Source organism: Lontra canadensis, unplaced genomic scaffold (genome assembly GCF_010015895.1).
Source record: "Lontra canadensis isolate GAN:19392208 unplaced genomic scaffold, GSC_riverotter_1.0 scaffold4, whole genome shotgun sequence".
NCBI lineage: Eukaryota > Metazoa > Chordata > Mammalia > Carnivora > Mustelidae > Lontra > Lontra canadensis.
Window position 1 is genome coordinate 44240581 of NW_022630998.1, and position 27855 is coordinate 44268435.

At 35.1% G+C, this 27855-nt stretch overlaps 1 protein-coding gene across 2 annotated transcripts in view; it reads right to left on the reverse strand.

The window, feature by feature from the left end:
- CWC27 (CWC27 spliceosome associated cyclophilin) overlaps positions 1–27855 on the reverse strand; it is a 190890-nt gene that overhangs the window by 12034 nt on the left and 151001 nt on the right. Inside the window, exons 12-14 of one of the 2 annotated variants that reach the window (XR_004381635.1) lie at positions 20611–20720; positions 16033–16136; positions 15864–15931 (exon numbers count right to left, since the gene is read on the reverse strand). Coding sequence is in view for 1 of the 2 variants with exons in the window: in XM_032849728.1 (XP_032705619.1) it covers positions 16033–16136; positions 20611–20720 (214 nt within the window). In the remaining variant the exon portion in view is untranslated. The remainder of the gene's footprint in view (positions 1–15863; positions 15932–16032; positions 16137–20610; positions 20721–27855) is intronic. The other variant, XM_032849728.1, reaches the window with a different exon arrangement.

Genomic DNA, 27855 nt, shown 5'->3' on the forward strand with positions numbered 1-27855 from the left:
TGTTTAAGCCACCTAGTCTGTGGAATTTTGTTATGGTAGCCCTAGGAGATTAATACACTTAGCTTTTACCTAATGTCCCTTTATCTATTCCAGTATCCCAATCAGGATATCACATTCGTTGTCATGTCTCCTTAGGCTATTCTTGGCTATGGTGATTTCTCAGAATTTCCTTGTTTTGATCCCTTTGACAGCTTACAGGAGTACTTGTTGGGTATTTTGTGGGATGCCTACACTGATGGAAATTATCTGATGTTTTTCTCATGATCACAGTGGGCTTATGGGCTACTGGAAGGAAGACCACAATATAAAGTGCAATTTTCATTACATTATATCAAAAGCAAATACTACCAACATGATTTATGATACTGATGTTGACCTTGATTACCTGAGTGCTTGTCAGTTTTCTCCACTCTAAAGTTACTCTCTGCCCTCCCCACCCCCAGCCCCAGCTTTCCATCTTGTACTCTTTGGAGGGAACTTATTATGCATAGCCCATACCTAAGGAGTGAGAAGTTATGCTTTCCTACTCTTTCTTAAAAAATTTCTTGGCTATTTTTGCTTATATATTTTTTCTCCATCCTTCAACTGGTATTTTTATTTGGATTATATTAGGTTTATGAAATAATTTTGAGATAATTTGTTTTTTGTTAAAAATTAAGCATTCTAGAAACACAGTATATCTATCTATTTAGCCATAAAACAGGTTGCGTTTTCTTAATTAAAAAAATATATATTTTCTGGGCACCTGGGTGGCTCAGTTGGTTTAGCATTTTCCTTTGACTCAGGTCATGATCTCAGGGTCCTGGGATCCAGCCCCATATTGGGCTCCCTGTTTAGTGGTGAGTCTGCTTCTCTCTTTCCCTCTGCCCCTATTTGTGCTTTCTTTCTCAAATAATAAAATCTTTAAAAAAATGTTTTCTAAGTGATTATTTTAGAGCACTAATTAATTGATTAACTGATACTGATCTGTGTGTATTAATTTTGTATCTGGCCACAATAATGAAGTCTTAGAACTTCTGGTAGATAACTTTGGATTTTCTAGATCTGCAAATAACTTGGTTTCTTCCATTCCATTTATAAGTAACTAAAGAGAAGATACTGAACTTATTTATCAAACGGGAACCTGCTTCCCAGTTCACAGTCTAGAAACTTTGGAAGTCTAAAGATGACAGATACTATTACAGGTACTTTTGCTGCTAATGAAAAATAAAGATCAAAAAATTTCTGCAGAATCTGGGTAACTAAGTTAAACATTTGGTACTTATTATAATTTTAAGAAAGTATATCTAATAATAAGCTTTTAGTTTTCCTTCAATGATTAATTAAAACTCATCATATAGAGAATAATGACATTATCAACCCCAAATATTACAACTCTTTTTTTTTCTGTGATTCTGTGTTCACTTTTGATACGGTTTAAAATGTAATGGCAATTTTGTTTAAACTTTTGACATTTTCATATGATTTCTAGAATATATTTTAAAATATCAATTGGATGATTCTTTCATTTTGATAGTATCTTAACTATCAAAATGTAATATTTAGGTGAAAACCATATAAATTTTTAATTTTAGAACTTTTCTCCATCACTGATTACAAGTAACTTAGGGTTCTCTTTTCACAAATGTTAAAGCTTCTTTAGGAATTAAGAAGTTAAAGGGTTAAAATATCACTACATATGAAAGTACTGTGAGTCTTTTTCAACATGAATTAGATAGTAGAAATGACAGTAAAGAGACAGACAAAACATGAGTGAGGCCAGAGATCAAAATGTGTTAAAAAAAAAAAAAACATCCAGGAAAGTGAAGTCACTGGGATTCTTCATGTCCAGCAGAGTAGGGCAACACAGGACAGAGGTGACTGAGAAGCAGAAGAGCCTAAACAAGAGAAGAAAATCAAGGAGGAAAAGGATGAAAGAACACTCAAAATGGGAGACAAACAGTGACTTAAAGGAAGCAGAGAAAAATGCACAGAGAAGTGGCCAAAACTTAGAAGAGTGATTTAAAAATTGACAGTGGGAGGACAACAGTAACAAAAATAAAAAAATATATTTTTAAATATTTGAAATACAAATGAAGATAAGTATAGGAAAATAGAACATTAGGTAAACCAAAAAAGACGCTGGCCTATGGAAAAAGAAAACAAAGATAAACACTAGTGGAATTTTTTTTACTCTTCACCATTAAGATGGGAAAACTTCCTTTCTTCTGAATTTTGAATGAATGTTAATATTTAGTATTTCTTCCTTGGCTTGGGGTTTTGAAAAGCCAACTCTTAAAAAAACCTTTTGTTTCCGTCATTTAAAAAGAAAAAAAAATAATCCTCATAGAGTGTCTTTAATAAATATTGAGTATTGTTGGAGCGAAAGTGAAAGATGTAATTTTTAAAATATTTTCATCAGCATGGGAATAACTTCTCAGCTTTCCTGCCTATCTAACATGCTTCACACTCAGTAGGATACAGGTGGAAAGATTTAAGAAGCTTTCCAGAATAAATCTGTAATACACATTCTAACACCTGCCCTGGGGTTTAACCAACTGGTCAGCCAATAACATTTAATCTGCGGCTAGTGAACTAACAAAACAATTTGGGAAGATGGAGTTCTCAGTCAAAAAGTCCTGGTAAGCAGCTGGGGTACATGGCTGTCTGCCCATCTCTCTCAGAATAAATCCATGAACAAAGCAAACTTAACTAATGTGATAGAAATTTATTTCAGTTCAAACCGTATAAAAGCAGAGTCAATACAGAGTCAATTTTCTGTCTTTAGACAGAAAAAAAAGGCAGAAAAAGGTGACTTCGGGGATTGGTCGGAGGGCTTAGAAAGAAAATAACCACCTTTCCATGGTCAGCGACTCTGACAAGTTCCTATTTATGAAGAATCTCATTTGGTCTTCTGCAGCATTATTTACAGTCCTTAATAAAATGAACACTAATTAGGGAACAAGGTTTATAATCCTATTCCTTGTTTCATTTTATCACTACTTTAGAACTTGGCTAAGAGGAATAAAAGAAAAACATTTACATTATACTGAGCTTGTAATTCTCTGCTCTCTAAAGTGATGACGTTCTTTTGCATTATATTTAAATTTTATTTTCAACTGATATCCCCTCCACCCCACCCTTTTCTTAGTACCAGCTAAAGGAGAAAAAACAGTATTTCATTAATGAGGCATTATTGTTTACCATAAAATTATCAAATCTCAAGTTTATTTTATCTCAAGAAGAATTATGATAAAAACTAAAGTTATCTACTGCAACTTATTATGGGTTAATTAAGAAAAGGTCATAAAATTTGTCAAACATTATAGAAATAGTATAAATCCAATTATTTTGATAGATCTACTAACAAATACAGAGGAATTACTTTTCAAAAATAACAATATCAAAAATGAGAATAACAAAACATTTATTGAGCACTGATACCCTGCTAAATCCTCTTAAAAAAGTATTTCATTTAATCCATAAACTAACCTATCAGAATTACAGTTTAACCTATTCGATTACAGTTTAAGGAACAGGATTAGAAAGATTACACAATTTGCCTAAAATCACACAGCTAGTAAATTTCCAAATGGGGATTCAAAGCAGGTCTGACTCCAAATCCCACACTCATAACCAATCTATTCTTTATATTCCCATGGAAAATTATGACTAAATGTGGCTAAATGAGGAGCTTCTTTTTAAGTTAAACTTTTAAATAACTTTCTGAATTTTAATTCTTCAGATAATATAGGGTTTATAATATTAGGGACATGGACTTAATATCTACCATGATTTTAAGGGAGATAGACAATTTTTGACCAAAAATTTATAATAAAGTCCTGAAGTCACTTGTTTGGCCTTGTTACCACAGTTTACAAAACAACACTGCTTAAACAAGCAAATGTGAAAAATATGTACGCTAACTCAGTTAGAGAAATTGTTACAATATAAAATCACACACACACACAACTGAACCAAGCATGATTAGCTGTTTTTGAGATTTACCACTTAATAGCTATGAGATCTTGACCAAAATTACTTAACCTTTCTGTGCTTCAGATTCTTCCCACATAATCTGGGCATAAGAATAAGATCTAGCTTATAGGTTTAAACAATATTGGTGCTTTGTACGTGTTCAGTAAAAGTTAGCTCCTTCTTATAACTTTTATTTCTACTAAAAAACAGGCCAAGTCCAATATTTTAAATATCATGGCCAACTGAATTAGCTGCACACAAGGTTGTTATTACATTTATTACAAATTATTACATTTAACTTGGTTATCTTCAATAATACCAGAGAGGATAAGGGGTGTTAATAATTCAAAATGGTAGGTAGTAGGAAGAATATTAATGAATGTCTTTGGAAGATGACTTTGTGGCTTGCATATATATATGGCCACCCTAGATGTGGGATTGACATCATGTAAAATAAAAGTGAGATGTTATCCACTATATGACTTTGTTAATCCTTTGTACTTTTTTGTTCAGTACCAGGGAGATGGAAAAAATTCTGATGAAACTTCTCATAAAACATTTATAAACTTATACTATAAAATGGCAATCAAATACCCTAGATTTTGTTCTTTTTTTATTCTTCATGCTACTTATTTTCCACATGCAATCTTTTCCATTACTTTGAAGGTAGGGAGTTTGTCTAAAGACTGATTATTTCCTTTTTGGCACTGGGGCTGCAATTCAGGTAGTGGCCACCTGTTAAATAATGGGACCTTTTATTGATTCCATGGTCAATTGTCTAAGATTTTTCCAGGTGTGGTTACCTCAGAGAAAATACGAATGGAACAACATTATCCAGATGCTTAAGCTTTTAAAGTAAAAATATGTGTTGAACAATAAAGGTCCAACTTGCTTACCAGATATTAAATAGTATTATATGGCTACAATAATTTAGTAGTGAAGTACTGACACAGGAGTAGACAGAAAAATCAATGTAAAATAATGAACCTGACCCAAAAATATTCCTAAGTCCTTACTCTATGTAAAGGATATGTTTAATAGCAGTGGGGGAAAACACAGGACTATTCAATTGTGGAAGTTAGCAATATAGAAAAAAAGTGCTGCAAGAGTAATTTAACATAATCACGAAATAATCAATTCCAGGTAAAGATGTCAATTAAAAATAAAAATAAAATTATAAAACACTAGAGAAAGATACAAGTAGGTATTTATATAATCCTGGCATTATGAAAACCCAAAGAGTGACACTGGGCCACAAACAGGAAGAAAAAATTGGCAGATTTAGCAATGCACATTTAAAACTCCAAGTTAAAAACAAAACAAAACAACCCCCCCCATAATAATGGCAAACTAGTAAAAATATTTAAAACCAAAAATATCTTTCATATTTAAGAAATTTTGTAAATCAGCAAGAAATATATAATCATACAATAAGCAGCCACCACCACAAGGTGATGAAATATAAATGGACAGTTAACATCTTAAAAAAGTTCAACTTCTTTTTTTTTTTTTAAGATTTTATTTACTTACTTGAGAGAGAGAGAAAAGGAGAACACAAGCAGGGGGAGTGGCAGGAAGAGGGAGCAGGAAGCCAGCTCCCTACTGAGCAAGGAGCTCAATGTGGAGCTCAGCCCCAGGACCCTGGGATCATGATCTGAGCGGAAGGCAGACATTTAACTGACTGAGCCATTGACTGAGCCACCCAGATGCCCCTAAAAAGTTCGACTTCACCAGCAAACAAAGAAATACAAAATAATACAAAGTAGAAACTGGCAAAGATTAATGTACCTTTATCTGTTATCTGTGATATATTACAACATACACATACATAATACTTAGGAGAAATCAGCAACTTCATACATTGCTGGTACAGGTATAAATGATTTAACTTTCTGGAATGCAATCTAGCAAAGATGTTATCAAGACACACCTGAACTGACAAAAATCAGAATGATTTGGGGAAAAGAACTGGCTGAAAGGGGAATGAGGGAACTTTAAGGGGTGATGTGTATGTTCAAGCACTTGTGTTGGTGGTGTTTAAATGGGTGTATGCAATTTTTAAAATTGAACAAACTTTTTTGAGCATAAGAGGAGCAACTTCTTATATGTAAATTATTCCTTGTTAAAGTGAAAAAAAAATACATATTTAATTCAGCAGTTTCACTTCCTTTAACCTAAGGAAATGACAGTGAACTTACAAAATCCACTCATGAACTTTTCATGAGTGGATTATTCACTCATGAAAAACCATGAAAAATTGGATAAATTTTGGATAATAATTTCCATTCAATTCAAATTCTCCATTCTAAAAGTGTACATATATATATATGGATAGAACAGAAGCATTAATTATGACTCTCTGTGGGGTATGAAATTACTATTGATTTTTTCTTTCCTGTTCTTTTTCAATATTTCTTATATTGACTATTATAAACACAAATTAGGTTAATTTGGAGACTCGATATGACAATCTGTATAAATTTCATCTAAAAATTCTATGAAAGAAGATGGCACAATTAAAATTGTTTTTACAGAAATACAAACAACTATATACAAATTCTGCATCTTCTTTCACTAAATTTCATCTGTAATCTTACTATTGGGTTTTTCTATCCCACTTTATGCATCATTTAACTTTCAATATGGTTAAAGTAATGGAACTTTTGTTCATATTTTCTTGATTGCCCGTGTACAATGGGAACTTTCATTTTATATTGGCTTGGTTGCTATCTGTAACTCCCATTGTGAAATAAATTTTTACTGCTTTGTGCTTAATCCCAAGGACCTTGGCTCCTTAAATTTTCTTTCCAATAAAAATGAACTACTTATGCCTACAGGGCCTTTCTCTGTTTCAAAAAAAAAAAAAAAAAAAAGAGATTCTAGAGAGAGTCCAAGTCCATAATCTATGATTGTGTATTCCCAAGATAGAAAAGGTAGTCTTGTCCACTCTCCTTTTCTTTCTCTGGATGCTAAATTTACATTAGCTATACTCCGGAAGATTTAGGATTTCATAATCTGGATTCAGCTAAAGAAACTGCTTTATAATACTTCCTTTTCTCGAGATGTTTTAAAATAGAGCCATCAGGGGTGCCTGGGTGGCTCAGTGGGTTAAGCCTCCCCTTCCGCTCGGGTCATGATCTCAGGGTCCTGGGATCAAGCCCCACATGGGGCTCTCTGTTCAGCGGGGAGCCTGCTTCCTCCTCTCTCTCTCTCTGCCTGTCTCTCTGCCTACTTGTGATCTCTCTCTCTCTGTCAAATAAAAAAAAAATAAAAAAATAGAGCCATCAAGCACAACTAGTATATTTACTGAATTTACATTCCTTTTTGGTCACAGACAACATAACTGAGGTAACATAACATTTGTCTTTTCTTTATATATTATTTTTCTTTGATAATATTACATGAAGACAACTATGTAACAATTTGTCAGTTTAATTTAGAATGTTTACTTTGTGCTGCTTTAGTAATTTGTCAGGCCTTACCAATATTACCCCAGTATTATGCATGCCTCCTCCCTCTCTCATACCTAATATTTCCTGAGTATTTCCTTAGCATCGAGCACTTTATAACTTTATAACTGCTTTACATGAATTACCTCACTTAATTCTAATAATAATCCTGAGGTAGATACTGTTATCTCCACTTTACAGGTGAAGAAACTGAGGCTTGCAATAGAGGTTGCTTGCTCAGGCAGTTTGATTTAACAGCTTGCAATATAATCAAAGGGTAATTCAACATGTAGGATTACAGAGACCCTCCATGGTGGTGCATTGTTTTTCCGTTCTTCTTCTTTTTAAAGATTTATTTATTTGCAAGAGAGAGCGAGAGAGAGAGCACAGGCGGGGTGAAGGACAGAGGGAGAAGCAGATTCCCCACTGATCAGGGAGCCTAATGCAGGACTCAGTTTCAATCCTGGGATTCCAGGATCATGATCCAAACTGAAGGCAGATACTTAACTGACTAAGCCACCCAGGTGCCCATGGTGGTGTATATCTTTAAAAGAATATAGAAAGTATTCCAAACATGAGGATGGATGCTTGTAACCACCTCTAAAAGACAGATACTATGATTTAGAATCAAAGGTCTATGAAAGTCAAGTTGATTCCCTCCCCTTCACTCTATTAATTATTACTTCGTGTTGAAATCACTGTTCTGGAAGCAGCATGGGGTCTTAAGTGTGACCAAGAGCCTCACCATTTATGACTGTGTGATCTTGGGCAAATAACCTACTTTTCTGGGCCAAAGCTTCCTCATTTATAGAATGGGACTAACCCTAATTATGTGATGGAGTTGTAAGAAACAAATCCACCATAGCTGGTCTCTAACCTATGAGCCTTCTGAGGGTTAAATGAGGGAAGATAGCATTAAGGTCCTAGCAGGATACCTGAAATATAGCACATGCAAATATCTGCTTCAAGAATGAATTGGTAGGATTCAGAGCCACCTTTAACTCCTACTACCAGTAGAAGAATAGGATTGAAAAGCATAAAAAATATGTATGTTTAAAGTCAAGTATAAGTGACTTCTACTCCATCAGTTATTTTGTATTAATCTGAATAACTGATAATTGGGTAAAAATATACTTAACAGGCTATTGTTAAAAGGAAATGATGAGACTGCACATTAAAGTAACTCTGCAGACTTGCTAAAACCAAAAAGTCTGTGAAAACGTAAACACTCCATAAGCAAAGAAAAAAAATTAATCTAGGCACCGACCTTACAGACTTGACAAAAAAATTATTCAAAATGGATTACAGGGACGCCTGGGTGGCTCAGTGGGTTAAAGCCTCTGCCTTCGGCTTAGGTCATGATCCCGGAGTCCTGGGATTGAGCCCCACATAGGGCTCTCTGCTCCATGGGGAGCCTGCTTCCCCCACCTCTCTCTGCCTGCCTCTCTGCCTACTTGTGGTCTCTGTCTGCCAAATAAATAAATAAATAAAAATCTTAAAAAAAAAAAAAAGGATTATAGACCAAAGTAAATAAGTCACAGATATGAAAAGCATGGCATAGGGAATACAGTCAATAATACTGTAATAACATTGTATGGTGGCAGAAGGTGATGACACTTATTGTGGTTGAGGAATGTGAGAACTGTTGAATCAATGTCATATACCTGAAACTAATATAACACTGTATGTTAATTATACTTCAATTAAAAAATGGATCAAAGACTTAGATGCAACATGTAAATGTGTAAAACTCCTGGAAGATAACATAGGAGAAAATCTAGATGACTTTGGCTATTAGATGCAACACCAAAGGCATGATCCATGAAACAAACAATGGGTAAGACACACTTCACTGAAATTAAAAACTTCTGCTCTGTGAAAAACAATGTCCAGAGAATGAGAAGACAAGCCACAGACTGGGAGAACATATTTACAGAAGACACATCTGAATATGCAAAGAACTTTTAAAACTCAATAATAAGAAAGTGAAAACCTGATTAAAAAGCAAGCAAAAAACCTTAGCAGGCACCTCACCAAAGTAGATATAAAGATGGCAAACAGCATGTGAAAAGATGATCAACATCATAGGTCACCGAGGAATTGAAAATTAAAATACCAAAGAAATACCACTCCACACCTATCAGAATGGTCAAATCCAAAACACTGAGAACACCAAATGCTAGTAAGGAAGTCAAGCAACAGGAACTCTCATTGCAGCAGGAGTGCAAAATGGTCAAGCCACTTTGGATGACAGCTTGGCAGTTTCCTACAAAATTAAACATGCTCTTACCATATGCTATAGAAGTCATGCTCCTTGGTATTTACCCCAAAACTTATGTCCACACAAAAACTTACACATGGATATTTACAGCAGCTTTATACATAATTGCCAAAACTTGGAAGCAACTGATTTTCCCTTTAGTAGGGATGCATAAGTAAACTATACTACATACAGACAATGCACTATTTATTATTCAGCACATAAAAAAATAGCTATGAAGCCATGAGAGGATGTGGAGGAATCTTAAATGCATATTACTAAGTGAAAGTAGCCAACCTGAAAAAACTACATACTCTATGATTCTGGAAAAGGCAAAACTATGCACACAGCAAAATCATCTCTGGTTGTCAGCATTAGCTGGAAAGTGAGAGATGAAGAAGCAGAACATAGAGACTTTTTAGGGCAGTGCAACTACTCCGCATGGTATTATAATGGTGGATACATGCCGTTATACATTTGTCCAAACCCATAGAATATATATCACCGAGAGTAAGCCCTAATGTAAACTGTGGCCTTTGAGAGATAATGATGTGTGAATGTAGGTTCATCATATTTAACAAATGTACCTCTCTGGTGTGAGATATTGATAGCTGAGATGGCTGTGTGTTAGGGGAAAGGAGAGGCAGGGGAATATGGGAACTCTTTACACTTTCTGCTTACTTTTGCCGTGAATCTAAAACTGGTCTAAAAAAATAAGGTCTATTACAAAACATTTCTGAAAAAGAAAAAAAAAACAGTTAAGCATCAGTTTGGAATTGTTATGGGCATGGTAAAAATTATGTTGGAAGCAGGTCTAGACCAATAGGTTGGGCACATTTAATTCAGAAAGCATTACTTTGGTACTGCTTGAAAACAAGGATCACAAACTGGGAATTTGAATAAAGGTTCCCAGGACCTATAGATTGGGTTATTATATCTAACAAAAAAGAATCATCATGAAGCAATGACACAATGACTAAAGATGCTTTAGTCCACCAGTTCTCAAAGTGTGACTTGGGGTTCTTTGTGTCTCCAAAGTCAGTTATTTTAATATGAATACTAAAACATTATTTGCCTTTTTTATTCTTATCTTATGAATGTACAGTGGAATTCTTCAGCAAATACCTGATGTGTAATATCAAAATGGAGTGCAGAAGCAGATGTAAGAATCCAGCTGATCCTGTTATATCAGATATTAGAGATGTATAAAAAAGGTAAATCAATGCCACTCTTCTTACTAGACTTTCTTCTATGAAAATACAATGGTTCTTTGTAAAATATTTACGTTAACATGAAATGATTTTAGTGATTTTTTTTTAGTTTTAATTTTTAGAAGGTAAATATCAATAGATATATTTCATACAAATAAAAGCTCTTTGAAGTCCTCACTAATTTTTAAGAGTATAAAGGGGTCCAGAGATAAAATTTTTGAGATCTGCTGCCCTAACTAATGCTAAGGGGTAAAGAAGATCTTTCACTTGGCTAAGGTGGGCTTTCACTATTCTCACAGTGTTTGTCCTCATACCTATATCTGGGTTTGTCTACATTTACTTACTACCCATGCCTGGTAAAGTCCTGACTCCACTGAAGTGGAGACTATAATTAAAATATTCATCTGTAGTTACTGCATCCTTCACTCAATACATGACTAAGCCATATACAAATTACAGTATGTATTATACACAAAAGGTGTTTAAAGCTTTGCCAGTGAGAAGAAGCAATGTCTTTCAATGGTACCTTATAAGGATCTCTGAATGGGCCTGTCAATAATTACTTTTACGTCTGCATTATTAAATTTTCACAATTTTGGATACTCAGACAACCGGTCCTTGTTACTTCTATGCTATGCTAACTCCAGAGGAACGCTTGAAAACTACTTCATGCTAAACCTTGGTTCTTGAACTCCAATCTCTAACACAAACAAACTGTGACTGATGGACAAACTGATTTTTAATGCAAGTCAAGGTGCAATAATAAAACTGAAAAACAAAAACAAATAAAAGAAGAATCTAGATTCAAAAGTTCTAACCTATAAGATTATCTTGGAAGGAGAATTTTTCAGAACCAAGAACAAAACCACTTAGACCTGAGGATGCTGAGGAATCATGATGAAATCTGTACCAGTTTTACTAAAAACAGAAGCAAACCAGACTATGTGTTTTTTAAAACTTTAAAAGGGCAAAGCATTTTTTGTAAAATGTTATTCTCTTTCACTAAGTACTGCAGAGTACCTTAATTAATTCTTGAGATTCTCACAGCCCTAAAAGCAAGTCATAAAAATGATACATGGGAGTAAAAACTGGAATGACATTTTGGGAGGGCCACTTGAAAATATTTAGCAGAAACCCAATATGCATACCCACTGAGTAAGAAATTCCAGTTTTGCAATTAATCCAGAGAAAACTGGCAATGATGAAGACACATGGATGTTCACTACAGTGTTGTATATAATGAGAAAAACTGGAAAGAGCCTAAATATCCAGCAACATAGGGCTGATCAAGTAAATTATGGTTTACCATATAATGGCATACTATGTGGCCATAATACAAAAATGTAAAAATTAATTATAAAATTATATATGGCAAGGAAAAGTACTTAATCAATATATATACTTAATCAGTATACTTACTATATATTGCTGAGGGGAAAAAAGCAAGTTATAAGATTATAGCATTATATGATCTCATTTCTGCAAAAAAGATATATATATATATATATATATATATATGTACATAAAAATATCAGGAAGGGTATAAATTAATAGTATTTACTGCTGGATTACAGGTGATTTTTATTTATTTTCTTTGAGGGTCTGAATTCTGATTTGCTATAGTGAACATCTTTTCTTTATATAATAAAAATAATTATTAAAATACTTGAGGCAACCATTGCAATTGTTAGTATTTCTCTAATTCTTATGATACTGAATACTGTCTATACTATGGAAAGTGGTAGAGGAGAGTGAGGCGAGAAGACAAGGAGGGAGCAAAGCAGACAGATTTTATACTGTTTATTATTTTATCATGAATATTTGTGATAAAGTATTAGGTTAACCTTGGATTTAACAATCTGGAAAAAATTCAAAGGAACTTAGTAGCAAATAGTTAAATGTTCACAAAATCACACTTTAATCTCATAGATTTAATTTTTCTCCTCTCCTTGGAATGCTGATTTTGTTCCTTAGGAGCAGGTGGCTTTCTTTTTTATGTCTCTTTATTATCTTGTCAGACACAGCTCTCTCAAAACTTTTCTGGGAGCTAACCAAGCTTTATCTAACCAAACCCAAAATGGCATGTGGACTTCATCCACATGGTCATATGAATCTGTTGGCTGATGACTCCTGCCATATATCTAATCGGTTTTATAAAATCCATGCTTGAAGAAAGATTCTATAGCTATAAGAGTGTGATGCTGTGGGATGAAGGAATGTAGTGGCAAAGAGGCTACTTTAGCTGCTACATGGGAATCTGGGAGCCATCACTGCCACCAAATATTGGCAGCACATATCCCAACAAAGGAAGAATCCTAATAATTTTGAGTGAAAAATTTCTATCATGCATTTCAGCTTAGATCTACTAATAACACTTCTTTAAATGCTTTGTTAGTGAAATCTGGGAATAATTATCAAACACCATATACAGTGTTTACAATAGAATCTTATTTCTTTTCTTTCTCTCCCCCTCCCACTTTTTTTTTTTTTTTTGCATAAAAAGTAGAATGCTGCTGAATGGTACCCAAATGTCTGTTGTATACCATGCCAATACAGCAGCTCAGCCAAAAATGCGAATAGAAGAGTTTGCCAAGTAAAAGAAAACATAACAAATTGGTAATGGTTTCTATCTTGACAGAAAATGAAAATGATCCCTCAATGTGTGGTCACTCATGTGGACACATAAAAATGTCCGAGAAGCAATCATTTTACCTCAGATAACAGACCCTGACAGTGTAATACAGCACTGGCTGACTTTCACTTCTTAGAAAAGCAGTAACCGTGACCTACAAAATAGTCTGGTAACCATGTAATTTATGCATAACACACATGCACATGCCATGCACTCATAATATTTGCCATAAATCATTCTGAATATAAGACTTCTTTTCTGAGTGGAATATACTTTATGAGAGATGATCTAAATCACTAGAGACCTGATAAAGTGGAACGGGTGTATTTAGGAACAGAAAGGATGTTGCTGCTTATCGGGTTACAAAATTTCAATTGTCTATAGTGCAATAAAAAGGGTCCCATGTATTCTGTATGATTCTCTTTAGTACCCTGAACACAAAAGGTATTTTACTAGATGTTAAATAAAACAAATACGAAAAATGTGTAGGTACAGAGTTTACAGTTCTGACTTTCTGTTAAGGAGACTGCAACTGAAGGTAGAAATGAACCCCCTGAAGACCTGGTAATCATGTCTTTAACTTACTTACCTTTCCTTGACCACTTATTTTTGTTCCCCAGAAGGAGAAGTGGTCAACATCATTGACCAGTGATTTTACCATCTGGTAAAGTTTTTCCATTTGTTTACTTTCTAATGAGGATGTTAGGACATAGATTGTACTGTGAAATCACAACAAAAGCAAGAATGACAATTTTAAAAACACTAATTGATATCTGAAGCTAATGAGGAATTCACAATGAGAGAATACTGAACCAAGTGGCTAGGAAGAACCCTGGGAAGTTAAATGGTCTTGCCAAGTTAAAAGTAAATTTAAATCCTGTGGGTTATGAGTTTCAAATGAAACTTCTGGGTTTAAATTTGTTGGTGACCTTCCTGTTCAATAAAAAAGGACTTAAATGGCTTATAAAAAGGTTAAAAAAACTTATTGGGCATCAAACTGCTCTTACAAAACACCATCTTGATGAGTTAAGTGTAAATGAATCAGAAACACATGGATCATGTTTCCTTAAAAAATGCATATGGATTCAAAAATAAGGGGAAGAGGACTTGGCAAAACATTTTTTTATGTGGTGACTGAACCCAAAACATTTGAAAGATATTTTGAGACATTCAAGGAATCCAAAATAAAACTAAACCTGTCCAGTCATATAAAAACCAGAAAGTTCTTCTTTGTAATGTGCATTTATCTTGATGGGTCAATCAACAGTCACTGAGCCTTCCCCTTTGGCACAGGACAGAGGGAGAAGCCAGCTTCTGCCTTTAAACAACTTTGAATTTAAGTGTAAACAAATACACATAAGTAATAGAAACCCATTTAAAAAGTTTCAGGGTTAAAAAAAAAAACAAAACCTAGATCACACAGAAACTATATCTTGAGAAATACATAGGTACTTAAGGGTCCTAGGGGAGGTAGGATTCATTCCATTCAAAAAATCATCCCCTCAGCCCTTTTGATTAAAGTTATATATAGTCATAGAATCTTGCTTAAATGTTTTCTTAATAAGTGTTTTTATGTCTTTTTTAATGTGTGTCCCAGCCCTCTTTCCTCCACCCTCTAGATTTGTGAGTGCTCAACAAATCTTGCTGACTGGTTTCCTGGAGGATGGGAGTGTTGAGCAGTTTTGAAATAGGAGAGAGATGCTGTCTGGCAGAGAGGAGTGAGGCTATGATTCTGGGTTGGGGTAATGGCACATGTGACAGTTCAGAGGTTCCAGAGGGTGAGTCATATGTGGGGGGTGACCCATTGGCTTGCTTGCAGCAATGTGCTGGAGCCAGGGTGAGTGGGAGGTGAGGGCAGTTAGGTGTGGGGAGTCCTAATATACTACATGTGAAGTCAACTGGAGGACAGAGGAGTGTGATAAGGGAAAGCGCAATTCTTATTCCCTTTTTTTCCCCCTTTTTTGCCATTATAGGATAAAGTGCTAAGGATAGGACATATACGAGTCATTAATTCCTTTATTTCTTATCAGTATCTTAAAAAGCTGAAAAATAGCCAAAGAAAAAAATAAGTTGACTGCATATGAATTGCTAGGATCCTGTAGGTCATAAATTTTAAGAGGAACTTAGTAGGATTATGAAATGTATTACTGAGTCCTAAAATGTTTGTGGGACAGTGTAAAAAATTAATGATTTAGAATCTTTTGAGGCTGCTTTCTAGCTATTTAATGTGAATCTTATCTTTTCCACAATATTAGAAAGTTATTTAGGACAGGGAGAAAGTCACATATTTCTTGTATATTTTCCGCTGGCTAGGATAATACTGGGAACACACCGAGCACTCAATAAATGCTTACTCAAGTGAAATGAAGTCAAAAGGTGCTGAGGCCCTATATAATGACAAGGGGATGATGAAAGGTGAAGTCTGAAAGAGAAAAAAATGGGCGATATAGTGGGAATGCCCTAATAGTGTCTCTGCCCTGAGCCTTTTGTTCAGGGTTAATACAGAGGAATCAAAGCCCTTACCATCCTTCATCATCTTCTACTTCTGCTTCAGAAACGTCATTCTCAGGAGTTTCAGCAATTGCTTGAGTGAGTTTAGATTTAAACTGGTTCAGCAGCGCCAGGGTCTGGAATAACAATTACACTGCTAAGTTCTCTGATAAGGATAAATATAATTTTACAAACTGCAACAAACCTTGACAATGCTTTGTTTGCATCTGCGCTGACATTTTCCCTCAGACACAGGTGACTGCTTTCTGATTTAGGCAACATAAATTTGCTTATATAAAAGATGCTTAAACAATAAAATGCATGTTTGTTAATGGCTAATTTTTAATGTCCATAAGAAAAGGATGTACTTTACTAAAATATGTGAAATTAAAACTAAAATACCAAAAATAAATACTATTTGTCACTGAACAAATTTCCATGAACTTAAAAAGTTCATTGTTAAGGAAGGTAAAATGAACACATTAACTGTTAAAAGATGGGTAAATGGGAGTGACATTTTTAGAAAGCCATTTAAATTTATCAGAAGCCTTAAGATGATCATTCCTTTTGATTCAATCACTTTGTTTTATTTTATTTTTTTTTAAGATTTTTATTTATTTATTTGACAGACAGAGATCACAAGTAGGCAGAGAGGCAGAGTGAGGGGGGCGGGAAGCAGGTGGGACTCGATCCCAGGACCCTGGGATCATGACCTGAGCCGAAGGCAGAGGCTTTAACCCACTGAGCCACCTAGGCGCCCCTCCAGGAATCCATGAAGAGAAATTGTGTGAAACATGGAAAATGGCTTATGCAAAAGGTGTACACTGCAGCAGTAATCATACAAGTTCTCATGGAAACATGTTAAAATGTCTGTCAATAAGGAACTAGATAAATTTCCTAAAAAACAGTGACTATGCCATTACACTATTATAAAAATTATATTCATGAAGTATTACATTCTATTGTTAAGTAAAAGAAGTAGGGCATAATTACCATGATTCAGTAGGTTTTTTAAAAAGGGACCATTTCTCTAATTTTTGTTTGTCTCCTGTGTCCTTTGTGGGTAACAATCAATCACATTGTCCCCTGGCTATAACTTAACAGTTGACTCCAGATTTTGAGCAGAGAACAAAAGTTGGAAAAAAATTTTTTCCCTACAATTTAAAAAACTACATAATTGTGAAATGGGGTGAAGTACTACCTGTCTAAAAAATCAAATGTCTAATTAAGATACTGTCATATTGAATTCAGTACTAAAATATTCATATTTCATAAGAAAAAAGATGTATAATAATTCAGTATGTGAGTAACAAGTATAATAAGGAGTCACAATAAATTGCTAGTCTCTGTAATTTATCTAGGAAATACCATTAAGACCATGGTTCATGAAAAATGATGGTCTAGAACTTAAGCTCAGTAAAGACAGGTGGTGCAAGAATCAAAGACAGTTATTGCTAAAAATGATAATGAAAGTGTCTTATGTACATTACAAGGTCTGTAAAATTTGATGCCCACATGAACAACAGGTGAAAATGTACACATTGCCATAGCTATTGAATGAGATGAGTTTTGGGAAAACACTATAAATTCCTACAGAATATCCTCATAGGCATTCTAAGGGCTGCCTAGTGCATTAGGGTTTAGATATTTTATTCTGTTTCCAGAGTAGTAATTAAAAGACTAAGCTCTTCAAGCAGTGTTAACAGATAAAGAAGGTATCCTTTATTTTTAAACCTCATTCATTAAAAAAAAAATTGTGCTTGCAAACTTTTATATTTGCTTTATAATAAGAAAAAGTTTAATTTAGAGATACTAGAAAACAAGGAGAAGCAAAACAAAAATATCTGTTATCCCACAACTAGGAACAACAATTGTTGACATTTTGGCAAATAGCCTTAAAGGCTTTTTAGGTGTTTTTGTGTATATGTGTATGAGCTTATATATCCATATGTATATTATATAAAATATATCTGCATATGCATATTTCTGTATCTATAAACACTGATTTTTTAAAGATTTTATTTATTTATTTGAGAGAGGGAGAGAGAGAGAGCTTGTGCAACAGCCTGAGCAGGGGTAGGGGAAGAGGGAGAAACAGACTTCCTGCCGAGCAGGAAGCCTGACGCAGGGCTCTATCCCAGGACCCTAGGATCATGACTTGAGCCAAAGGCAGATGCCTAACAGACTGAGCCACCCAGATGCCCCAAGCCCATCAATTTTTAATGGTGGATATTTGTACACTTGGAAATGTCTTTCTAAAGGCATAAAGAAAAATTAAAACAAAGGAGACTTCTTAGTGGAATCAAATTTAAAAGCTTCCTGGAAAATTATGCTAGACCTGGATCTTTTTCCTTGAGTTGAAAGTGGCAAGGCTGTCTATTTTTAGAGCCAATTAACCTGCTATGGGCATTTGCTCAGAGGAGGGGGACTGTAATAAGTAGAAAACATCATCTTGGCCTTTTTAAGCTTCTCCTGTATTCAGGATTAGACTTTTCTCTAGCTGCATTCTAAAGGCAAGGGAAGACACAAGGAAGAAAAACAAACATCACAAAAATAATGGGGCACAACATAGACTAAAGATAGGATTTGGGCCACCTGGGTAGCTCAGTCGGTTAAGCGCCTTCAGTTCAGTTCATGATCCCAGGTTTCTGGGATAGAACCCCACGTTAGGCTCCCTGCTCAGCAGGGAGTCTGCTTCTCCCTCTCCCTCTACCCTTACCCCCTGCTCATACTCTCTCTCTCTCTTTCTCTCTGGCTTGTTCTCTCTCTCTCTCTCTCTCTCAAGTAAATAAATAAAATTTAAAAAAAAAAAAAAAGAAGATAGGATTTGCATAGGGAGATTTCTGTTAGGGGAGTTAGTCTTCTGGTTTTTGCTGAAGGAATGAATGGCCAACTACTTATAGCGTGGCTCTTCAGCATAGTGAGAATTTTCCTAGCAGGAGGAAACTGTTTTGAAGAGGCCTTGCCTTCGCAGACTTTGCTGCATGTGTATCTACACATAAGAGTCTCTTCAGTGGGCCTCTGCACCTCTAGTCCTGTCCTGGTTCAGTATATACTCTCTATACTGCAGCCAGGTTGGAGGGATCTTCCTAAACGGCAAATGAGATCATGTCACTTCCTTCTTTCAATGGCTCCCCACTGCCCTTAGGGTAAATTTAAATTTCTTAATATGACTCAAAAATGCCTTGCATGAGTTGACTTCTGCTTACCTCTCTAGCATCATCTTTCTCTTAGTTTATGTTACAGTCATACTTAACATATAGTTCTTTGCAAAGAGATCAGATATTTTTCATATACTCTTCCTTTTGTCTGGCTACCTATCTATTCAACCATCACAGTTCAACTGCCGAATCATTTTCTCAGTGAGGCCTTCCCAGATTCTCAGACCATCTTAGGTCCTATTAGATGTTTCTATAGTTCCCTGTACTTAACCTGTCATAATGCTCACCTTTTTTTAATGGTATTACTTAACTGGCTCTTGACATATGTGTGTCTACCTTGTTTACCACCAAATATACTGATTAGTACATGATTCTTAATAATTATTTGCTAGGAGGCAAAAAAGAGGAGTGCATGAATAAGAGTGATCCTTGGGTATCTTTGGTAGTATTATTGACTGCAGTTACTATTCACTGTGACTCCATGAAAACAAGGTAATAATGTACTTTTTCTTAATTTCATTTGATATGCCATTTCTTTTGAAAATTGCTCAAATTCATCCTCTATAATTACAGTTTCCTGTATCTGACTTCTTGTAGAACTTTTCTTATGATTATTTTCATGCTAAGTACTGATGCATGATTCTGCTTTACCAGGAATTAGGTGTCATTTATAATGTAGTCCCTAATTATATTAATTTATCCAAATAGACTTGGGCTTTTTAATTTACTTTTATTTTGCCTATTTTATCTATACACCTAAAATGGCATTTTCTCAAATAGATATACATGGCAGCATCATAAATAAATGATTTTGGTCTTCCCCCTAGCTTTTCAACATGAATGACTGCTGAAGATATTTATCTTATTAAATGTCAAGTGTTGCATGGTATATAAAATTGACTTTCAGATTGTGGAGCTATCTTTTTTATTCTTATTTCTAACAGTCATCTTTTATGAGTTCTTAAAAATTCATAAATTATTTGAAACAAGAAGAGTCCTGTGATATTATTTACAATATAAATCAACTAGTGGACTGAATGCCTTATTTACAGGCAGTTTACAATTTTGAGCAGAACTGGCTCGTCAGTATGTGAGACGCTGTGCGAGAAGAGATCTCTTCACCATTTATAATCGCCACTACTCCATTTTATAATATTTACTTAGACAAAGGTTCTACCTGGCTACTGAGAATATGTGACTTTATATGGTTCCTATGCTTGATATGGGAGTACAAGGTTGAAACCTGAAAGTTTTGGGCTTTTTGCCTACAATATCTGGAAAGAACATGAGTGTCCAAGGTTCTTGTCACCCCACACTCTACGAATATATCTTTCTTCATTTTTAAGAGGTAGTGTTTTTCTGATGTGTAATCAAATCAGGTTTCATTAGCAACACCTCAAGACCATTAAAAGGCAATGTGTTACATATAGATTTAGGCTTATGAAGTTACCTGGTCTTCCCGGGAAGTCCCCTTCTTTGCCTGTTGCTTTCTCAGAGCTTCATACTTTTGCTTTTCTCTTCTGTATTCTGCAACAGCATCATCAGGAGCAGTTTCATCCTCTGAAGAATAATACAATATTTTTAGAATAAATAGTAGAAAGGCTATGTGGTTTCATATTAACATCTATGCTTATTACAGAAGAGGAGGTCAGAACCTGGGATTGGTTTTCACCCATGTGAAAATCAAACCAGGGACATCTGGGTGGTTTAGTCATTAAGCATCTGCCTTTGGCTCAAGTCATGATCCCAGGACCCTGGGACTGAGCCCCATATTGGGCTCCCCGCTCAGCGGGAAGCCTGCTTCTCCTTCTCCCTCTGCTCATCCCCCTGCTCCTGTTCCCTCTCTTGCTGTCTCTGTCAAATATATAAATAAAATATTTTTAAAAATTAAAATAAAAACAAAACCAATAAGTGGATCCAGCTCCACAACTATTTCCTGTGCTAGATAGTGATCAATGTTGACTTATCAACCAATTCTATAAACATCTTTATTATATAATGTATTATTGTAGTTCTCACTTGTTTGAGTATAAAATCACCTATCTCAGTTTTAAAATAATTAAGAGGGGCGCCTGGGTGGCTCAGTGGGTTAAAGCCTCTGCCTTCAGCTCAGGTCATGATCCCAGGGTCCTGGGATCGAGCCCCGCATCGGGCTTTCTGCTTAGTGGGGAGCCTGCTTCCTCCTCTCTCTCTCTCTCTCTGCCTGCCTCTCTGCCTACTTGTGATCTCTGTCTGTCAAATTAAAAAAAAAAAAAAGTTAAGATTCTCCTAAAATTCAGCACTGCTGTTTTACATTCATCTCCTGTTTATAAGATACAATTGTTTGATATTGGTTGATTTTCCAGCTACCTGCCACTTCTGTTGCTCAGTTAAAGCAACAACAGCAACAACTAATAAACAAGTTCAATTTGATGTTATCATAAAAAACAAGTATATCCAACGAATAAGTCAGGACAGGTATCAGAAGCAGATCAAAGTAAGTTTTGCTAAGTTAGAAATTAGAAAACCAATTTATAGATTTGATCCTGCAATACTTCCCTGTAAAGATTCGTTAACATCTGGGTTTATGGAGCACAGTTTTGTCTCAAGAAGAGTACTAACATTTTGTATTAACTTACATGCATATGTATTAGTGAAAATTTATGATTGAAAAATAAAAAAAACCAAAACCCAACAACCTATCTCTTCTTATCTTTGGCTGGCAAATGAAAATGAGCCAGATGTAATGAAGAACACCAGTAATCTTTCTGTTCAAGCCTTGGTTTGTTGCTTACATCTTTGTTACGTGGTTTGAAGAATGTTACTAATGTGCAGTGTATTAACAATCAGCCATTTTGTTTGAGATTTTCTAATGCTGTAACATTTGCTGCATAAACCCAACTGTGTGAAAAATCTGGCCAACTATTCTATTTCATAACCGAGTATATCACATTAGTATAAGTACTTCCCTTTACAATATGATCAACTATGAATAATCATAGCACGTTAATTTTTTATTTTTATTTCTCAGGAGTATATTCTGAATAATTTCCTTAGTTTTATAATTCAGTTTATTAATCCTTTGTTTAGTTATAATTACTCAGTTTTTAAGATGTAAGCTGAGCCACTGATTTTAATTATATTTTTATTTCTAGGTATTCTTTTTGGTTATTCTTCTTTTGGTTATTCATCTGTTCTTTTAATAGTCTTAGTCTTTTTTTAAATTATATTTAGTCCTTTAAAAACCTCTTTTAATTATTTAAAACACCTTTATGTTGTATCTTTCAGATTCTCCTTGGGGATCTTTCTCTTGGGGAGAGTCTTCTGACTCTCTTCCTAGGCTCGTCGTTTCTCTACGTGTTTTCTAATTTTTGACTGTGAGTTTATATTTAGCTAGAGCTGCATCTCCATCATGCTCTGTAGGAATTCTAGGCACCCAGGATTGTTTAAGAGTTTCTACAAAAAAACTTTCGCCTTCGTTTCTACCAGGCAATTTAGGGGGTCCAGCAGTCTAGACATTTTGTTTTTTCAAGTTAATTTCTTGGCTTAGGATTCCTACACCATATAGGGAATGTATATTCAGACTTTGTAGCCATGCCTGGTCGAGGTTTAGAGTTTTGATTTCTTGAGAAACTTTTTTTTTTTAAATCTCCCCCACACAGAGGCCTGAAACATGACAAGCTTCATTGTGGCCTTCCTGACTAGGCGGATGGTTTTTCTAGTTCCATTTCCCTTGAGCCACGGCCACCTCTCTCTCCAAGTCTGAGATGAAAACTTGCAGCTTCTAGCTAGTAGAGCCTACATCTGGTTCCATTACCCCCCTGGGCAACGATAGTATCACCGTGCGCACTTAATGCTCTGGTTTTTTTCCCCTTTGTTTCTGGTACCTAGGACCTTTCGTTTTTTTTTACCTTCTCTCTCTTCTCTCTCTCTCTCCCTCTCTTAAGCTTAGCTAAGTATTTAAATTGGGCGGGATCATATTTTATCCAGCATTTCTATATATGTGTAGAAGAAGGAAGGTCTGTGCTAACTCAGTCCATGTTGCCAGAACAGGAAGTAGCACATTCATTTCTCATGTGCTTGAATCCCCCTGAATAAACAAAAATTGAATAAGTGACTGGATGATTTTAGTGACATAAAACTGGCTAATAAAATACACAAGGAGTTTGAAAAGTTTAGTTTTTCTAAGTACAGACTGTTCTGCTTTTACTTTTCTTATAAATCTCAATATACAGTGGATGATAATTCATAAATAATGATGATGTAATATGATGCCTATTTGTCATTAACTGAAATTTCTACAAAATATGCTAATTAAATAGGAAGGAAGAGTGGTAGGGGAAAAAAAGAACATTTACCAAAGAGTATATGTTAGGCACCATGTTAAAGTGCTTTGATGATCTATAAAGGATCCATATACCAAATGAGGAAACAGGAATTACAATATGGTAGAGCTGGGATTTGAGCACACTGTGCTCAGTGACTTCAACTAAAACTTCAATCCAGAAAATAGAATTTTACCTAGTGTCTCTCATATGTGGGCATTCTGAGAAATGCTATGAAAGACATCTAAAACATAAATGATACAAACTTTTCATTCTATAATGTAGTTTAAAGGGTGAAACAAACCTAAGATATGTGAAAATAGTTAAGAAATCAAGCCACTGGCTTTAAGTTTCAAATTGCTGATTCCTTAGAGGGCTTAAAGCTTACATATGTTATAGTATTAGAATAAAGTATCTCAGCTATCCCTGAGATAATATAGGTAGGTAATATATGTGAAAGGGTCTGGTGAAGAGAATGTCCAACATCACTATAATCATCAGTTTATCCCTGGACTAGCAGCTCACTAGAGCACCAGAGTTAGAAGTTACCTTGAGGATCTACCAATCTACCTTCTCAGTCAATAGGTGAGGGAACGAGTGTTTAGGTGAGTCAAGTTTCTCAGCCAGTCTCCCAGAGGGATCACCAGCAGAGCCTGGGCTAAAACCTGTGTTCTGACGCTTAGTTTAGGTGACAAAGTTAAGTACTGCACTTCTGTCCTTGCATGCTATAAAGAATGCCTTTAACCCCTCCTCTAAGAGCTAGTCAGAAACTTAATCCTTGCTCCACTTGAATCTCTTCACTGTGAAAACTTTTTGTTCTGAACATAAAGGGACAATGACTCAACTGTGGTTACTTAACTAATGAATCAATGGTATCCATCTACAAATCTCGTTTTATAGATAAAGGGCTTATTCCCTCCACTGTCTCAGGATCAGTGCTCAAGGAGCTTAACAGCTCCAAGTAGTTGTTACATTCATTCATTTTTTTAAAAAAGGCTTATTGAATAATCAGTATGTATCAGAAACTGTTAGTAAGGCTGCTTATAAATTATTTTTATTTATTTATTTATTTATTTATTTAAAGATTTTATTTATTTATTTGACAGAGAGAGAGATCACAAGTAGACAGAGAGGCAGGCAGAGAGAGAGGAGGAAGCAGGTTCCCTGCTGAGCAGAGAGCCTGATGCGGGGCTCGATCCCAGCACCCTGAGATCATGACCCGAGCCGAAGGCAGAGGCTTAACCCACTGAGCCACCCAGGCGCCCTGCTTATAAATTATTTTAAATATACTGGCATCCAGTACTTCAAGGAAATTTTTGAAAAATTTCCATAATAAATGAAAACTTTTATATGAATAAAAGTAATATGTTACTGCTAATAGTAAATAGCATTTGAAAACAAAACGGATAGACTTTAATGGACACAGAAAATATCAATGCTGGTGATACCTAGTTGTACTTATCATACTTTCTGGAAGCTAAAAAGTATGTTTTTTTTTAATATAAAATTTTATGGGGTGCCTGGGTGGCTAGTGGGTTATGCCTCTGCCTTCAGCTCAGGTCATGATCTCGGGTCGTGGGATCGAGCCCCGCATCGGGCACTCTGCTTGCTGGAGAGCCTGCTTCCCCCTTTCTCTCTGTCTGCCTCTCTGCCTACTTGTGATCTCTGTCAAATAAATAAAATCTTTAAAAAATAAATAAAATAAATAAAAAATAAAATAAAATTTTATATACACCAGTTCTTAATTCTAGGAAAAGTACCAGCTTGAAAAGCGATATCCATGATAGCTAACATTTTAAGTACTCATTATGTGCCAGATACCAGTATCTGAATTACTTGCTTAATCCTGATAACCAACCCTATGAGGACGGCATAGTATTAGCCCTATTTTGCTGATAAGGAAATTAAGGTAGTAAAAGGTTAAATAACTTATTAAGGGACTATAAACATGAGAATATAAACCCATGTAGTCTGGTTCTAAATGACAAGTTTTTAACCACCTTGGTTATTTCTTTTTCATGTCTGACACACAAGAAAACAGCAAGTACTCCAATTCAACATAAAAAGGCATCAGGTTACCAGTTGGATGTATCTGATGAAATAAAATAATACCAAAAAAGGTTCTATATTCCTCCCAGACCATGATAAATGGGAAATACAGTTTGCCAAAACGTGGGTTTATGTAAATAATTTCTACCTAGGAAGAATTCTTAATGATTTTTTCTTGATAATCCTTAATTAGTCATATTCCCCCCCTCATTTGAACCTTTAAACAGTTTAAATACTGTATCATAACTGCTTCTTTGTCTGTACTGCCCCCTCGTCTACAAACTCAGATGGCAGGAATTATGCCGTTTGTGGCCTAGCATATGCCTTGCATATAGTATGTACTCAATAAACAGTAGCTGAATAGACAAATGAACAATCTGATCACTCTTAGATCTTAAATTACAGCAGTGTCCATAGTAGTCTTATTGCTTTTGCGGGATGAAAGACTCTTTGAGGGACTTGTAGGGGCTCAGGGCCCTTAGCATACAAATACTTTTTCAGCAGATAGTTGTTTAACTAAATTGAGTTAGAGATAAATAATTTATGACATGTATTAAATAGGTAAGAGGAGTAGAAGTCAACTTTAAGGCAGTTACTTCTGATTACTTGAACACTAAGCTTTCTAGGTAGAATCTGTTAGAGTTGTAGCCATTGATTGAAGCTTCACCATCTCCTTGAAGAGCTACTGGGGATAAACTATATATTCTCCCCCCAGTCAGAATGCCCATTTTTTGGTTTGTTTTATTAGGAAAATATATTATGGAAACTGTAATAATGGGGATATTCTTTGCCATTAAGATGAGAGCCTACATATACTTTTTATTATCATTTTCATAATTATAATCCATAGTATTTATTGAATGACAAGAGGTTAAATTTCTACTAATTTGGGGGGTTATTTTATTAAGGATTTTATTTATTTATTTGAGAGGGAGTGAGAATGAGAGTGGGGAGAAGCAGAGGGAGTGAGAGAGAGAGAGAGAGAGAGAAGCCGATTCCCTACTGAGCAGAAAGCCTGATGCAGGAATCAATCCCAGGACCCTGAAATCGTGACCTGAGCTGAAGGCAGACACTTAACTGACCGAGCCACCCAGGTGCCCTGTACTAATTTTGTTTTAAAGATAATTAAAAGTTGCTTAGATGATGTCCTTAGAAAGTGAATCAGAAGAAAACTGGTCTCTTTATCCTATGAAATTGCCAAGATGAAAATTATTCACAATAATGAAATTATTTAATAGAGGTGTCTTATGCCCATTACAAAGACTAGGCAGAAATTTAGAGGAAGAATAGGCTGAAAGTTTAATTTATTTCTGTACTGTGAACTAAAATAAGAAATCCATGATTTAATTCATTTTATTTAACCACTTCTTATTTTCAGCATATTTTTTTGTTACGAATTGAATACTGGCTCCATCTGGTGGTCAAAATAAGCCTGTAGTTCCATGAAAATAAGTCAAAACTAGTTAAATAATTCAGGAACTGCCTGAAGTATGTTTGAACACTGAACACTGACATATGCTTTATCACTGAACAGTAATTAAATGGAATTCAGTCTACATTTACACGGAATTTTTCTTTTTCTTTTGCTGTTGTTCATCCTAGCTTCATTGCTTCATGTTATTTTAGGCTTAAAATAACCCTCAAAGTAAAGTAATACACAATATTTTCCTGTGTTTTTCTATTAACTGAGTAGAGAAATGTGAAGGTAACAAGTTATAATACAGTTAAATTAATCCAGACTTTCAGACTGTATTCCATTTTAAATATAAATGCAAAAATACTTATTTTCACTATCTGTATTTTGTGAATTTGACTATGGTATGCCTTTGTGGTAGTCAGCTTTTGTTGAATTTAATAGGAGCTCTTGATGCTTCTTGGATTTTGATGTCTGTGCCCTTCCCCACATTCGGGAAGTTTTCAGCTGTAATTTACTCGAATAAACCTTCTGCCCATTTTTCTCTCTCCTCAACTTCTGGGACTCCTATGAAATGAATGTTACTACATTTTAAGAAGTCATTGAGTTTCCTAAGTCTCCCTTTGTGATTCATTACTTTTCTTTCTCTCTCTATTTCAGCTTCATTGTTTTCCATAGTTTCAATCTTATATATTGCTGGTTCACTCCTCTGATTTGTCCATCTTTATTTTTATGGCCTCCATTTGGGTTTGCATCTTGATTGGAGCAGGTTTTTTTGTTTGTTTGTTTTGTTTTGTTTTCCAGATTTTATTTATTTATTTGAGAGAGAGAGTGAGAGAGCACAAGTGGGGCAAGGAGCAGAGGGAGAAGCAGATCCCTGGCTGAGCAGGGAGCCCGATGTGGGGCTCGATCCTGGGACTACAGGATC